This window comes from Struthio camelus, chromosome 5 (genome assembly GCF_040807025.1).
Source record: "Struthio camelus isolate bStrCam1 chromosome 5, bStrCam1.hap1, whole genome shotgun sequence".
Lineage (NCBI taxonomy): Eukaryota > Metazoa > Chordata > Aves > Struthioniformes > Struthionidae > Struthio > Struthio camelus.
In genome coordinates, this window is record NC_090946.1 from 7841692 (window position 1) to 7857206 (window position 15515).

The 15515-nt window shown below is 42.9% G+C and overlaps 1 protein-coding gene across 3 annotated transcripts in view; it reads left to right on the top strand.

Annotated features, from left to right (window-relative positions):
• The first annotated feature begins 2182 nt into the window (after positions 1 to 2182).
• Positions 2183 to 15515, top strand: part of PTDSS2 (phosphatidylserine synthase 2) — a 46692-nt gene continuing 33359 nt past the window's right edge. The window contains exons 1-2 of one of the 3 annotated variants that reach the window (XM_068944566.1): positions 2183 to 2447; positions 12953 to 13054. In XM_068944566.1, the coding sequence (XP_068800667.1) occupies positions 2218 to 2447; positions 12953 to 13054 (332 nt within the window). In that variant the 5' untranslated portion in view covers positions 2183 to 2217. Of the gene's footprint in view, positions 2448 to 3848; positions 3875 to 11350; positions 11371 to 12952; positions 13055 to 15515 lie in introns of those variants that run through there. The other 2 variants (XM_009683614.2, XM_068944567.1) reach the window with 2 other exon arrangements.

The following is a 15515-nucleotide window of genomic DNA, read 5'->3' on the forward strand; positions in this document are numbered from 1 at the left end:
AGAGGCGCTAGCCCACAGCTGGATCCGCAGGTGATAGCAGAGATGATAGCAAAGCAGGGCTTTGTAACCTTTCTTTGGCCATATGACGCGGTGCTGCTCCAGGTAAAAGTATTGGGAGGCTTCACTTCACCTCGTAAGTCATACAAACAGAAGTGTTGCTGGAAAGGACCTTTGGAGGTCTCTAGTCCAACCTCCAGCAGTGGGTGTACTGTCAGCACTAGATTAGGTCAGCCGGGGCTTTGTCTAGCTGACTCTTGAAAGCCTTCATTAGAGAGATTCGCCCACCTCTCTGGGAGACCTGTTGCAGCGCGGCACAAACCTCCTAGTGAAAAGGCTTCTCCTAATGTCCAAACTGCACTTGCTATGCCGCAATGTGCGGCCACTGCATCAAAATCTACTCTGGCTGTACTCTTTTTGCGTCTTGTGCACTTTATCAAGCTGTGCCATGCCTCTTCTCTGAAAAACCTGGCCTTACCTCTATGGATGCCAAAGGCCCCAATATGTCATTCACAAGACAATAGCACATCCCTTCCTTAGAGTTTCTATCTGTCCTGAAGGCCTGCAGTCATGCTGATGGATCTGTGTCAACAGGCAAAGGGAGACAAAAGTCCATAAGCGATCAAGAGGCCTGGACCTGGTTCGATGCCTGGCATGACTGCAGAAAGCTGCATCATCAGCTTTGTCGTCAGCTACCTGGTATCGGGTTTTTCTTTCACGTTTTGCACATATCTGGGCTTTACGCCGTGTATGTGTGTGTGGCCCCCTTAGGAGTTTGTTTAGATTTTCTTTGTGAGATGTGGTGGATGATCCTCACTGTAACGGAAAGCTGTGCGACCTCAGCCTTCGCTTTTGCGGTAGGAGGCGGCATCTGTTGTAACAAGTGAAGAGCCTCCAGGTCTTATAGAAACCTAGCCAGGACAGAGAGAGCGTTTCAAGCTGGTAGGGGATTGTACAGCAGCCAATAGTGTTATTACGCATCTGTAGAATTGGGGGTTTTTTCTTTGTTTTCTTTTTTTCTCCTCCCAAAGGATAGCATTCCACCTTCTCAGGGAATCTTTGGCCGAATCCTTTTCGCTCAGATGCAGCAACTACACAGACTGGGACTGTCTTTACCGATTAAGAAGGAAAACAAGCAGGAGCGTGGCTTTGCCAGCACAGCGAGGCTTCTTTCATATGTACAGATGAACGACTTCAACATTTCAGAGCTGGTGGCTGCAGGCAGCTCCTGCTGCCCGAGTCGGGGTGCTCATTAAAAAAAAAATCACATGCTCCTTGCTCATTGCCTAGCTGGCTGCTGCCATCATGTGGCCAGCTCCTTCATTTACAGTCACATGAATATTTTTTCCCCCTCTATTCCCCCCCCCGCCCTAAATTTCTTTTCTTTGCTCTTCCAGGTTTATCTTTTTTCTCCCCCCCCCCCCACCACGACGCCTCTTCTGTCAGGAAGAAAGGTCTCCCTGCCCGCAGGCCAGGGAAGCGAACCTCTTGTTGGGGTTTCTCCTGATTTTTTTGACAGCCTGATCTGTGTGTTGGTGTCCAAGGACAGTTTGGAAAGCGTAGGGCGATCTGCTGCAGGTAAGAGACCCCCTGATGGGGTTGAGGAGGCGGTGGATAACGCTAGGAGCGCGTATAAAATGAAAACCATTTCCTTTAACGACCACTCTTTGGTTACCTGTTGCCGAAAGGTACAAACAGAGCAGTGGATTTTGCTCCGCCGCTTGCTGCGGTTCGCAAAGGCTAAATTCCTGTCATAGCACGGCCCTGCCGCAGCTCGGAGGACTGTTTTCCTAATTCTTTCTCGATTTTTTTTTTTCTTTTTTCTCCCTCATCCTCTCTCGGAAAGAGAAGACGGGGGGGGGGGGGGGGAAGGCCGGACCGCGACGGAGGGCGGCTGAGGGGAGCGGCCACGGCCGGGGCGGTGCCCAACGGCCGCTGTCACCTCGCCCTCAGGCCGGGCGGTTGCCGCGGTAACGGGAGACGCCCCGCCCCCGCCCTCTGCCGGCAGCGCTCTGCGCTTGCGCCGGGCGCGAGAGGCGGCGCGCGCGCTCCGCGCCGACGCACGGTGGCGCCCCCCCCCCTCCCCCGGCCAGTCCGTCCGTCCCCCGTGAGGCCGGCGGAGCGGCGCGAGCGCGGGGCCGCCTGAGCGCCTCGCGCCGCCCCCCCCCCCCCCACCTCCCGCGTGCGCGGCCGTTAGCGGCCGTTATCCGCGGCGGCACCATGCGGCGCGGCGAGCGCCGAGCCCACGGCGGAGCCCTGGGCAAGGCCGCCCTGGAGGAGCAGCCGCCGCTGCCGCTGCTGTTGCCGAACGGCGGGGCGCCCGCCGCGGCGGCGGACCGGCCGCCGGCCGAGGAGCCGTTGCCGCCGCCCGGCGCCGAGAGGGACAGCCCCGGCCTGCGCCGCAGCACCGAGTCCGAGGTGTACGACGACGGCACCAACACCTTCTTCTGGTGAGAGCCGCCGGGGCCCGGCCCCGGCCACAGCGGCGTTTCGCAGCGAGCGGCCTCCGCTTGCCCCTTCCGCGCCTCCTGCGCGGCCCGGTTCCCCCCCACGCCTCTTGTCGGGATGCGCCCGCTCTCCGAGGCCGGCAGCGCTCCTCCCGCCCGGCTGCCCGCGGCGGCGGAGAGCAGGGGGGAAAAGTTACCGCGTCTTTATCTGCAGGTTATCTCGCCCTGGCTTCAGCCCAGCAGCTACCGGCGCTCCGATTGAGAAACCGCAGGGCTGCTTCTAAAGATGGGTTGGTTTTTTTTTTTGTTTTTTTTTTTTCTTGGCATTCGTGGAAGTCAACAGCTGCCAAGCGCGGACTTTTTGGTGGCGACACCTCTCTTCTCTAAGCGGGTCGTGAAATGTCTAGCGAGCGGTCTCCTTGCTGCTAGCCAAGACGACTTTTTCCTCTCCCACCAGGCGAGCGATTCAGAAGCCCTTTCGGGGGCCCGCGGGGGTGCGGAGTTTCACGCTCGCTTCCGTTGGTTTTGTCAGCGTCATAGATATGCGATCCACCTATTTCTTCTCCTTCCCTCAGTCTCACAAGAGGTCCCTTCTGTCCACGTTGTTTCCTAAAAGCCGCCTGGAAAGCTGAGTTTGTAGTGCTCAAGTTCTGTTGGTGAGACAGACTGTATTTCACTTGGGTTTGTGGCACCCTGAATCCAGAAGGTCAACGCAAAAACATATTTGTCCAGGAGTGTGTTGTTAGGCCAGATGGGGCAATTCAGTTTTTCTTAAGTGAAACCCTCGTAGGAAAAGATTTGTGCAAACCTAGAGAAGTGCTTCTAAAAGTTGCTTCTTTGTTAGAGTTGTTCCAGAAATTTATTTTAGTGTGCATGTGTATGTTTCTGTAGTTTTGCTCCGACTTCTGTTGTGTGCATGGCTCTTTTTTTTTTTTTGGTTGCCTTCCTTGTCCAAAAACACTTGTTTGCTTCATCACCCACTGGAGTAGAGAACGTACTCGGCTGACGTTAGAGTCGCTTGTTTGGAACCTGAGCTGAAGATATGATTTGGCTCGACTTGGACATTGGTGGGGTGGCATGGGGGGGGGGGGGGGGGGGGGAGGGTGCTTGGCTCTGACCCTGCTAATCTGGGCAGGAGCGGAGGGGAGGGAGTGTTGATCTTGATGTAGCCACTGATACTAGGTGATATTTCTGCCAGTTCAAAACTCCCTTACTAAAGAAACATTTGGATACTGCTAGATCCCTGGGTGGTCGCTACGGAAGCATTTGGAGCCTGCCATACGCAAGTATAATCCAGGAATATCATCGTTTTGAGAGCAGATGAACTTTCTCGGAGAGAACGCGTTAGCATTGCTGCATGTGGGCTGAGTTCAAGTAACTGGATCTTCCTGAGGTCTGCTGAGTAGTGTCGTCTTATAAATGGAAAATGGGTAAAACTCATTGTCTTTTTAAAGTGGCTCTTGCCAGTTGCTTTCGGATGGCTTAGAAGCACCTCATACTGTTTTTTGTCATATAGTCTCTCCTTCTTGCACCTCTTCTTCTAATGAGGTTATGTTGGTGTAGTGTGCAGTCTGCTTTCTTTAGAAAAAGGGGTATTTCTTTTTCTTTTGAAAGCGCTAGTGTGCCACCTTTCTGTAGGGCAGTTGTTGATGAGTCCCTTCAGAGAGGATGATATGGACAAGTGTGTTGTGGAGTGGTTCCTTAACATAGACTACTGGGGAAAACAAAAGACGTGTATGTTGCTTGTGCTGACAGCCAGGAGTTTAAAGGCTTATGAAAGTTTCTAGGTCTTTCCTTTTGTTACTTTTGACCCGGGCCTGACACTGTTGCATGTGTGTGTTAGTGTATCCTTTGGTCATGACTCAACCTTTACCCTGAATAACCACTATCCTTGCCCAAAGTATTTTATTTCTGTGGCCCTTGCTGCTGTTCTCGCACTGTCTGTTATGGACATGGTCACAGAAAATTGAAATTTAGGAGCCTCCTGTCTTTTTGACCGTGTGACTTGCGTGGAAAGTACCTTTTCTCCTTGAAGTTCCAAAGCTAGGGGATGGCGTTACTCTCGTGCCCTGCTAAGTTTGGAAAAATTCAAGAATTCGAGACTTGTAAGTGAAGTAAGAAATCATTCCAGAAGTAATGTAGTATAATTTGAAAGGTAGTTTACTGCTATAAATGCAGTCCTTTGGAAATGTGATTCTTTTTAGCTGTTTGCCTGCTCTTTTTAAAACTCTTTAAAACTCTTTTTAGAGAGAAGTTAGGTGTTACAGAATTTTTAATTGGCTTTGTTTTGAGTGGATGGAATGATTTGTGTTCTTATTCAGTCTTAATAACTTTAACCTGGAAGATACTGTATTTTAATTACATTATGGCATCTGTCATGGTCAGTACCGTGACAGCTGTCTTTGTCGTGGGGAAAACCAAGCAAAGGAAAGGGGAAGCAGCTTTATTTAAAAAAAAAAAAAAAAAAAAAAAAAAGAGTATCTTTTATCCCTTGCACTAATTTCCAAACATCTATTACTACTAGACGAGAGCTGGAAATATCCAGGTCTGTACGGTAAGCAGCTGTCCTGGGTGAATGTGTTCAGTGCCGTTCACAGTACATTTAAATGTTTCTTGCCTGTCCGGTTACAAAGTTAGCTTTCTGAATGCAAACAAAGAACCTCTTTATGGCTGAGATTGACTTTTATTTTTGGTACAGTGAAGCATGCTAGATCTGATATTTGTACCGAGTTAACATTGGAACATCATCAGTCCTTTAATATCTGCCTGCAGAAGAGTGACTGTTGATTTATCCTACGTGTTCAGTCTTTCTATGCCAACCCACTCTGGTCTTCGGTTATCAGTTTTGGATCATCTAGTTCGCTCCTGTGTATCATTTTCTCTGTAAGACTTCTGTGCTGCCGTGGATTTCTGCGTGACTTCCCAACTTGTACTGAGCCAAAGGATAGCCTCCAGAAAGGCATCCAGTCTTGATTTGAAGCTGTCAGGAGTCAAAAAATACGTCTTTGCCACCGTGTTGCATTGTGGCTCCATGGGTTAATTGCTTTTACTAAGCCTTACTTTAATATGAGTTTAACTAGCTTTAATATCCTCTATTGGTTCTTTGTGTGCTTTTCTCTGTCATAATAAATAACCCTTAATCGCCATCACGTGGATATGGTGTGGGCTACTAAGGTTGTATGGTCTTAGTGTGGCAGGAGAGATCGACAGAGCTCAGGAACTGGAGGGTGGGGGGGAAGAAAAAGAGAATGGGGAATTGTAGGTAGAACAGCCTGTGGACTACTACAGCTTTCATAGAAATTAATTCAGCCTGTTTGCTGCAAAAAGCTTAGAAATTGCATCTGGGGAAAAGATAGCCTGTAGATCCCTCTACCTAGGTGTGTGTCTCTGTGTTCTATATTATGGGAAATCTTTCCTGGTCGCTAGCACAGTGTCATTTTTTGGAAATGAGGATTGGTATGCAAACCAACCATTTTTGGAAGTATAGGATTGGTATTCAAAACAAAATTGTGACTTAGCCGTTCCTTGCTTATAGTTCTTAGCTCTAAGAAACTAAATTTAGAGTAGCAAATGGTTTTGGAAAAGGACTCCTGGAGAAGAGATGAATGATTTCTTTGAGAGAGAGATACCAAAGAGGGAAGATCTACAAATTGGCACGAGCTTTTTTTATTTACCCTCTTGCGGGGGTTACTGCAGCGCTTTCAAGGGAACATTCCTTAAGCTTGTTGGAAACTTAACGTTTGCTGCGTTTTGTCACACTGTAAAAGCTGACTGCTTTAAAGCAGGCCCTGGTGAGATTGTGTATTTGCTTGAACTGTTCTTTTGATTCTCTACCCTGTCAGAGTTGACCAAGGGCTAAGTTTAAGCATGTTGCTTTCTTCAAACAGAGAAGTGTAGAAGTAGGGGGTGAGGGGGTGTTTGGGTGTGGTGTTTTTTTTTTTTTGTTCAGTTGATTGGTTTTTGTATTTAGATGTGTCCTGGCAGTATCTGGTTGCTTGCTAGGACATCTAGGAGATAACTGTGCAATGTAGCTAAGTCGCTGCAGCCTCCTGGCTGTCTCAACTCTTCTCGCAGATTAAGTTAGCGGTCTACTACAAATTGTGTTATTAGAATGTCCTTACCCTTTCCTGAAAGGAGAGAAGCAGCACATAGTTCCAACAAGGAAGACAGAGGCCTCGATGGAATATCTTTGAGTGTTATCTCGTGAGTAATGCCCCAAATGGGCTTTAGACCTAGTATTATTTCTCTGTATCGGTTTCTTTTTTGTAGACGTTTTTCAACATTTTTAAGATGGATGTGGGAAGAACTTGCTGTGAGTGAGCATGTACTTAGGGTTGCTTTTCTAGGGAGAGTGCAAAGACAGGCTGGCCACCAGTAGCACAAGCAACACAACTGAATCGTCAGTGTTTGGTGAAATCCAAGGTTTAGCGCACCAGCAGTGCAGGGCATTAGTTTGACCTTGTGAAAAATTGCTTGCCTTGGAACAGTGCATCTCCTGTGCTAGAATGAACTTCTGTGTTGTTTTCCTGTGTGTGCACTGTGATGGTAAGAGCTCTCTGCAGAGAGCTTCTTCAATAGTGGTGCTTGAATGCTGGCTCATCAAAGCACTGTCATATGACTTGCATTCTGCATCCATTTACAAAACAAGCCATCAGCCTGAAAAAATAACTCTATGCTTTTATACAATTAAATCTGGCATAAGAGCACCTTCCTTCTATTCCTTTTTATTGCAATTTTTTTTAAAGGTCTGCTTCTTAAAGTCCTGTTGGTCTTCTCCTTGGGTGCTGTACCTTATCTGTAATACAAAATCTCTCTGCCTTGGTGAAATTGTTTTAAAACTAAAACCTGAAATAGATGTAATGCAATGGGTTTGAAGTTTTACTTAAAAGGAGTTTGTTTAAAAACAACTCATTTTTGAAGCTTTGGTTAACTTGCTAACAGTAGAAAAGATGAATGGAGATGCTGCTTTTTCTTTCATTCAAAGGAAAATGACTAATTGCTTAAGCATGGTTTGTTTTTTACTCTATTGTTCTAGCTTCTCTATGGAAGTATGTGCCATTGTAGGGTTTTTATCAAGTAATCATTTTATGAGAGTCACCAACTTGTGTAAGTGGAAAAGCTGAGGGCAAGGGAAATGAATGTTGCTATTTTAGTGTCACGAGTGCGTACAGAAATGTAATCAGTGTTGTGTACTCTTACAGATGTACTGAAGACTTGTTAGTGGCCTAAGAATAGGTACTTTTTGATTATCTCTAAAGGTTTCCTAAGCTCTAGCTTGTATTTTAAAACCCGCTTAAACTAACAGCGACGGTCTTTTGTTATGTTACAGATGAAGCTGCTTGGAGCTTTCATGTAGCGTTGCGGCATAAAGTACGTATTTTGTTCAGGTTGCTGCTATTATTTTTGTAATCTAGGTGGATGACAGAGAAGATAGGAGACCACAGGATAGAACATAGCTCTTTGTTTCACTGATTAGTTTCTCCAGTGTGTCTCTACAGGAAGTAGAAAAGGCCAGAAGGATGTATTTAATAAGAAATCTGAGCTCAAGTAGTAATGTTTTCAGCCAGAATCCATTTATTAGTCTTGTTCTGGAGATTAAATGTTCATGGAAAGCCTGATGTGAGTTTACCCATTTGCTATTAACTGCTTCGACTTATTCAGAGATGTATGTTCTATCTCTGGCTAGCTCAAAGCAGCTTGCTTTATTTTCAACTTCTTGATGATACTTCAGGCATTTTTACTTTCTTAGCTTTAACTGCATATTGACCCGAGGTCTCATGTCTCAAACTGGTATTTGAACTCATATTTTCGAAAGGTTGACAGCTTCCTTAACTTTCACGGGCAGAGATCTTTTTGGTCCTGTGCAACGTGCAACATGAACAGCTTAGTCTCCTGTTTCTCATTTTGGGGTGTATTATCAAGATTATGACTGAAGGTTGATTTTTTTTTTCTTTTTTGTTATTGAAGATTTCAAATTCCTTGCTCTCTTTACCCAAAAAGGCTGCTAATTTTTTTTTTTTAGTATTATGTCCCTGTTAATTAGGATTCTGATTTTGAAAGTCAAAAGGTTGGTTGATTTAAAACCTTTTGTTATCTTTTGTTATACCTTGTTCTTCACAGAAACTTAGTCAAATGCTATGCTTTTGTGAAAGTAATACCCTTGAAGTACTCTCTATTAGCCAGATTTTTCTTATAATTCACATCACGTATCTTTTGATGTCAGGTGAGGTGTAGGTATATAGAGAGCGGAGAGCTTTGACATTGGTTCATCTTTTAAAAGTTTCTTTCCAAAATGCTTTTACGTTATAACCATATGTAACTTTACCGTTATTTGGAATCAAGAAAAAGATATCTTTATGAAAAAGCTGATGATGGGCTAAGATGGGGATAATTGCTTTGCTTTGCTTCTAGATAATGTCTCACTGATAAGCGCTTTTGCCAACACTTCTGAGCATGCTGAAGTGATGTCCGCTCTATGTTTTTGCTGACAGATTCTTTTTCTAGCAGTAGCTACTCATGAAAACTTTTAAACCAAAGAAGCAAATGTTACAGGCTATTCTTTTGAACTTTGTTACTCTTAAAAAGCCAACAGAACATGCGAGACTTAAGAGGGAGAGGAAGAAAAGAGATAATCCTTTGCATGTGCAGTGACTGTTGCTGTTTTTAATGTAGTTGGTGCATCATCTCTGACTCCTTTCTTTCAGTTCAGGGAGCTGATCTGTCTGGAAAATAGCCCTGAAAAGAAAAAATTCTTAAAAATTTCCCTAAGTTATTTTACTTTGTTTTGGTTTGGGGGGGGGGGGGAGGGGGAGAAGAGGGGATATAGCAGTTCTGATGGTTATTGTTTCTTAAAAAACCTGAAGTTTCTAAATGAGAAACCAAATTCCAACCATAATTACCACCAAATTTCAAACCATAATTACTACCCAAAAGTAAAGTTAGAATTGTACCTGATCTCATTCTCTGGAGAAGCCCCGAGTTTTTAGGCTATAGCAGAGGAGAGATGTAGTGAGTGAATGTTGCCTATTGGACTGACTAGGTTGCTCTCACCTGGCATTTGACTTGGTTACCAAGGCAAGTGTTTTGGGGGTTTTTTTTGTTGTTTTTTTTCTCTTTTTTTTTTAACTGTCTTATTTCACTTAAGTGTCCCATTGGGCATGTCCTGTGCTCCGATGGGGAAAGTGCTAGATATAAGATGTAGAAAAGTGTTAGTGCAGAAAAGTAAGCTAGTTAACATTACAACCTTTTTGTTGTTTGGGTTTTATTGTGAAGTCTCTTTGACCTTTCTGGCATTATATATAGTTGCACGTACATCTTTCTAGGCTTTGAGATTTTTCACGTGAAAGCTTAGGAAGTTTTTTTTTTCCCCACATAAAAACAAGGAGTTTGTACTCCTTGCCCTTGGTACACAGCCCAAATTCTCTTATAATTTCAAGGAGAAGATATGTGCTCTGCTTAGCTTAGCTCTTTTCTTTCTCCTAACTTGGAGTCTTTGGAGAACATAAGCCTTTCTGCCTAATTCCCTTAAGGCTTACCTTGCAGCCAGGAACATCCACAGCATTGCTTTCCTCTTGATGAATTAGTTTAAGGTGTATGTGGAAAATAGAATAATCACGTTTTAAGCAATTTTAATTCATCTTGACTGATTTCACTCTTCACAAGTATTTCTGCTATTCGTATTTCTGACTGCTCTAAATGCTTAAGTTTCTCTTGTCCCATGTTATGGTGGATTTTCCACCCACCCTTTCCCCGCCCTGAGGAAAGATATGGAGTGCATCTTTGCTTGCTTGCTTAGTTTTTTGCTCTGACAAGTAGGTTTGCATGCTCTCCTGGCTCTAGCAGCTGTCATAACTTTGTCACTATTAGCATTTTTCTGGCTAGAGCTGTTAATTTGCTGTTTCCAGAAGAAAATGTAGTCTAAGAGGTCTTTCATCCTGGTTCCTGAACTCCATGCTGGACTGCAAATACATTCACATGACTAAGCATCTTGAACATTTCCTAAAAGAGAATCTTTGTCTGGAAATGAAGACTCAGCAAAAAGGGACTGGTGAGATGTACAGCTTCTTATTAAACAGGGAAGCCTGCTAAATTTCAAGCTGAGGGTTGTGGCATCAAAAATGGACCAAAGGCAGAGTGCCTGAAGTGCTCTAACACTGAATATTCACCTTGCTACAACCCCCCCCCCCCCCCCCCAAAGAGAAGACTAAAACTAGATTGCCCTTGTGTTCTAGTAGATGAGTTTCTAGGTGCGTTTATCTAAGTGAGGGCACGCTCTTAACTGAATTTTTGGCAATCTACAGGACACTAAACACGTTGGAAAAGTAATTGGCTTAGTATATGTGTGCAGATAGACTATTTCTAGATTTATTTCAGTATCCTCTTAGATACTTGTTAAAAAAAGTAAATAATAAAACAGGGTATGAAATGTAATGCCTACCCTTGCAATTAATGTAGCTTCTTTCTGTGATCAAAAAGTAGATGATTTTTGTATTAATTGCATACAGTAAACAAGGGACTGTATTCTGATTTAGGTGAAGTTAGACCATTTACTACAGTTCTGTTGCACCATATCCTTTAAGAAAGGACTCTATCTAGTTTTTAAACTACTGTCAGGTTACAAATAAGCGTTGAGTCATGTGACTGTTAAATGAATGTTAAGTACGTGATGTCTGAATCACCTGTTATTTGGCATCCTGTGAGGCAAGTCAAAGGGAAAATGCATCTGTTGAGCAGGAAGGAAGCTTGCTGTTGTGAAGTCCTTGCGTCTTTTTTGACGTACTGATTCCTTGTTAATTTTGCAAATATTGCTCTGTCCTTTTCTTTCTGGAGTAGATTAGTGTGTGTCCTCTGGACTGCAAGGAAGGATAGTGTTAAATACTGAATGCCTTTTTGTCAGTGGCAGAAGAGGATTGCATCTGCTTATGAGGTATTGCGCGTGTTTTCCAGTGGGATTAAAAGGATGCTGTGAGAGCTGGTTGTGTTTTGGATTAGCATAAACTTCAAATTGCGGTACAAAATAATGCTTAACTTTCAGAGCAATTTTTGGCTTGATTATTGGACTTGATGTTTAGAGGTAGTCAGTGGACCGCTCAGAAATGCGTGGTGAGCTCTAATTTGTCATGGACTGTGTAACTTGAGGAAAAGAACTTGCTTTTTGGGTATATAATGGAAGTGGAATAGTAGCTTGTATTCCAATATAACATAAAAGAAAAATGTAATACTAGCAAGTATGTACCCATACTTGCCACATATGGGAATTTTCATTTACTATTTTGGGTCCTCTAAGATTGATGTTTTGTACCTGTGCTATTTTAATAAGTTGTATTGAGAGATATGGTGTAGTCTTCTAAAACAGTGTTCAGTCTTTGTTTTGATCTTAAGTGCCTAGACTTCCCATGCTTTTGCTTCTGAGCTGAGGTCAGATAAGAGTTTTCAACTGAAAATAATGAATGGCTTCTCATTATGAAAGGAATTTTCAACTTAAAAAAATGTAGCCAATGCAACATCAGAATATTGTGTATCTCATATTTAGTAGGTATTTGTTTATGCAGATCAAGAAGCTGCAGTAAGATCTCTTCTGGGTCTGTCTCTGCTTGCTTAGCTCTTTTTGCTTTCACGCACAAAGTGCTTTAACGATATTTGTGTAAGCAAATGAACTCTCATGGATGAGGGAGCGAGAGCTCTTATTGCATATACGCTAGTAGTGCTCTGTCTGCACCAGTATGTTGCACCAGCAAGATTGCATGTTTTAACAGTGTAGCAGAACAACCCCTATAAGCCAGGCAAGCTGTTATGTGCGGTTTTGCTGGCACAAACTTCTAGCCTTCAGTTTGAACTTGCTGTTCAGATCCAAGAGGAAATGAAACTGTAAGAATTACTGGAAATAAGGCAACTAGAAGGAACATCATAGTTCTTACAGTTGAGTTTGTTCTAAGAGATTTTTATAGAAATATGCATATATATATATATTTTATAATGACTAATTTTTTAGTGTTTAATTTCTGTGGAACATATTCCTCTCTGTTTAGTCTTAAGACTAAATTCTGTCTGTTGCTGTTGTTAATAGACTACATAATGGATTTGTGTAGCAGTACTTCATGTACCTTTGAGTATATACCAGATAAATGGGGGAGAGACCTGTGGGTTTTTCTTGTCGATATTAGCACAACTGGTACTATTTTTTTTTTCCATTTGCTGTTGTTCAGTGGGCAAGTTTTTGTACAAATTTTAAGTCAAAGAACTGAGGAGAAAATGAGCAAGACATCTTATTATGTTAGGCTTCTGTCACATTCTTGTGGGTGATTGCCTGATGACTAAGTGTAGTGCAAACGCTAAATTCTTTATTTGCTGTGTTGAACAATACAAATTTAACATGGCTGGAAAACGTGCAACCTGCTTGTTAGTATTGGCCACGGTCTAGATAGTAGCTTTCCTGAGGCTTCACTGGCCCAGGTGAAGACTGGGATTTTTTGCTTTCTGGTTTTAATTTTCTCTCTCCTAAATTTTAGGAGAGCTCACACCTTGACAGTCTTGTTCATCCTCACGTGTGCTCTGGGATACGTAACCTTGTTTGAAGAGACACCACAAGATACAGCCTACAATACAAAGAGGTAAATATTGTTTGAGAAAGTGTCCCTGTGTGATGTATGTTAATAACGAGTAGCTGTGTGCTCGCATTACCTCACGGTAAGCTAAGGTACAAATTTGCAGTATGATAGGTGCTCTGGGAATGGCCTGGGTATGTGCTTTTACCCTGTGGATAAGCTGCCCACAATGACCTTGCATTAACCTTTTTGCATGCCAAAACCCTTAGAAACGGACATGACCAAACTTAAATGTACAAGCGTCTTTGATACTGCTCTTTGAATTTAATTTCTGATCAGTTTAGCCTTGCTCGCTGTCGTAACTATTCTGTGTGTGTGATTTAAAACAAAACACACAACTCCTCCAAAGCCTCAAAGTGCTGGATGTTTTTCTTGAGCAACCGTTCAGGCTCTCTTTCTTAAAATAACCTAGCGGTCTAAATTATGTCTACAGTGACTAAATTTTTTCTGACTTTAGTATTTATGTAAAATTACGTTTGGGACGTACAGAATTGGGTTGAAAATAAACATGAGGATTTGTAGCTCTAAAGGAGACTCTTGGAAAATAAGAATGAAACAAGTCTTACCTGTATGCTCCATTTCTACCGTGATTTAAATGGATTAAACACAGTTGAACTTCTTGTCCCCCATCATATTTCTTTAATAAAAAACGAGAAGGGGGAAGAAAAGTAGTCTGTCTTCAATCTAAGTATGTTTTAAGAATTAAGGGTTACTTACGGACGTCAGAGTACCTGACTAATAACCATGAAAATCATTGTTTTCTATCTGTCTGGCTTCTTAAATACATCACTGACTGATTTTTTTTTTTTCCTTGCTGTTAAAGGGTTTTTTTCTACTTTTTCTTTTTCTTTTTTTAAAGGGTATCAGGGTAGAGCATTCATTGTCATGGAGATGCAGGAATTAGAGTATTTCCTGAGATAATCTTGGTTATTATTGTATCAGTTACACAACAGATGCAGTTAATATAATTCACACTCATACATCTGTGTGGAGCTGAGGGTTTGTATTTTATGTGTGGGTGTGAAATGGAACGGGTTGGAGCATAGTGCCTTGTCCGGAGCTGGGAAAATTTCTGAAATGCTTCAGTGTGAGCAAATACCGTTTTATTCCTAGTCACAGCAATGAGTGTGTCTAAGCAATAGATGGAGGTGTGACACTCTCTAGGATGAAGCTCAAAATAGAGAAGGGGAAAAGCTGGAGGAGAAGTGATGACACATCATTAGGGGATAATACAGATAGGTAATAAGGTGACTCAGTGGAATATCCTATTATTGAGATTAGAGCCATTACGGCTTTAATAAAAACAAAACTAAAGAAGATTAATCGTCCCATTAACCTTTCTTTCATGAAACAAATGTTGCTTTCTCCAAGTTCAGTCCGGAGAATAGCATTTCCAGCTGTTAATAAATTTGACAGCATGGTACTAAGTGATGAGTAGTGAATGGTCTTTGATGGCTTTGTATTGCTTCTTGTAGGATACTGCATGCAATATCTAGCTGCAAAAATACCTGAAAAGCAGCATCCTGGGAATCATATAAGGTCTTCCAAATATTGATTGGATACCATTTGTCTGTATTTTGAAGTTACACCTCTCTTCCCGCTCATGCTCTATCCTTGTGCTATTGCCATAGTCACTCTAGCCACACGCCTTATTCTGGCATTCTTGCAGAAGAATTGGAGTGTGTTTTTTTTATATTGGAGGACTGTCTCATCTTGAGTGCCTGATATTTCCTGACTAGTTACCCTTTCGTGGGAGAAGCCTGGAAACTAACATGTTCAGCGTTGGTGTTTATTATTTTTGGGGAGAATTCAACAGCCGGCCTGCATGTTAAACCACAATCTGGAATACAGCTTCTTGGCTGCTTACCACTTCAAGTCCAGCTGCATTTCTGCCCCGCAGAAATGTTGGGATCTGAGATAGAAGTTGGCTTAGCAGAAGTGTTACTTTAGCCGAAGATATAAATCAGTGCGTGCATAACGCGAGTTCTGTGTGCCTTTCCTAAGCTTTACTTCTGTTGCCTTGGATCCGATTTATAAGATGGGAGGAACTGTCTGTGTTAACTCAGCACACTCCTTGTGCTGAGTCAATTTTCAGTGAGCTCCTACCTGTGCTCTTTTAAATCTCTTCTTTTCTAAGGTCTTTGAGAAAAGTGATTTGCCGAGTGTAGCACCATTAAGCATAAAGGATTCCAGCTCAATTCATGTTCTGGCCATTGTTCTTACCACCTTTTGGATCTGTGCGCCTGCTTCTCTGCCCAGTGTCGCTGTTCCTGATGAGTTTTATGTGGCTCTCTAGGTGCATATTTGAATAAAAAGATGTTTTCCTGCACAGGAGTAAGGTGGTCACAATATGCACGAGTATACCTATAGCCTCAGTTTTCACCAAAAGTGTTCAACCTCTGTGACTTAAAATGCTTTATTCTGCCCTAAGATGTTTCTCAGGCTTAACGTAGAGCTGTTGTGTGTT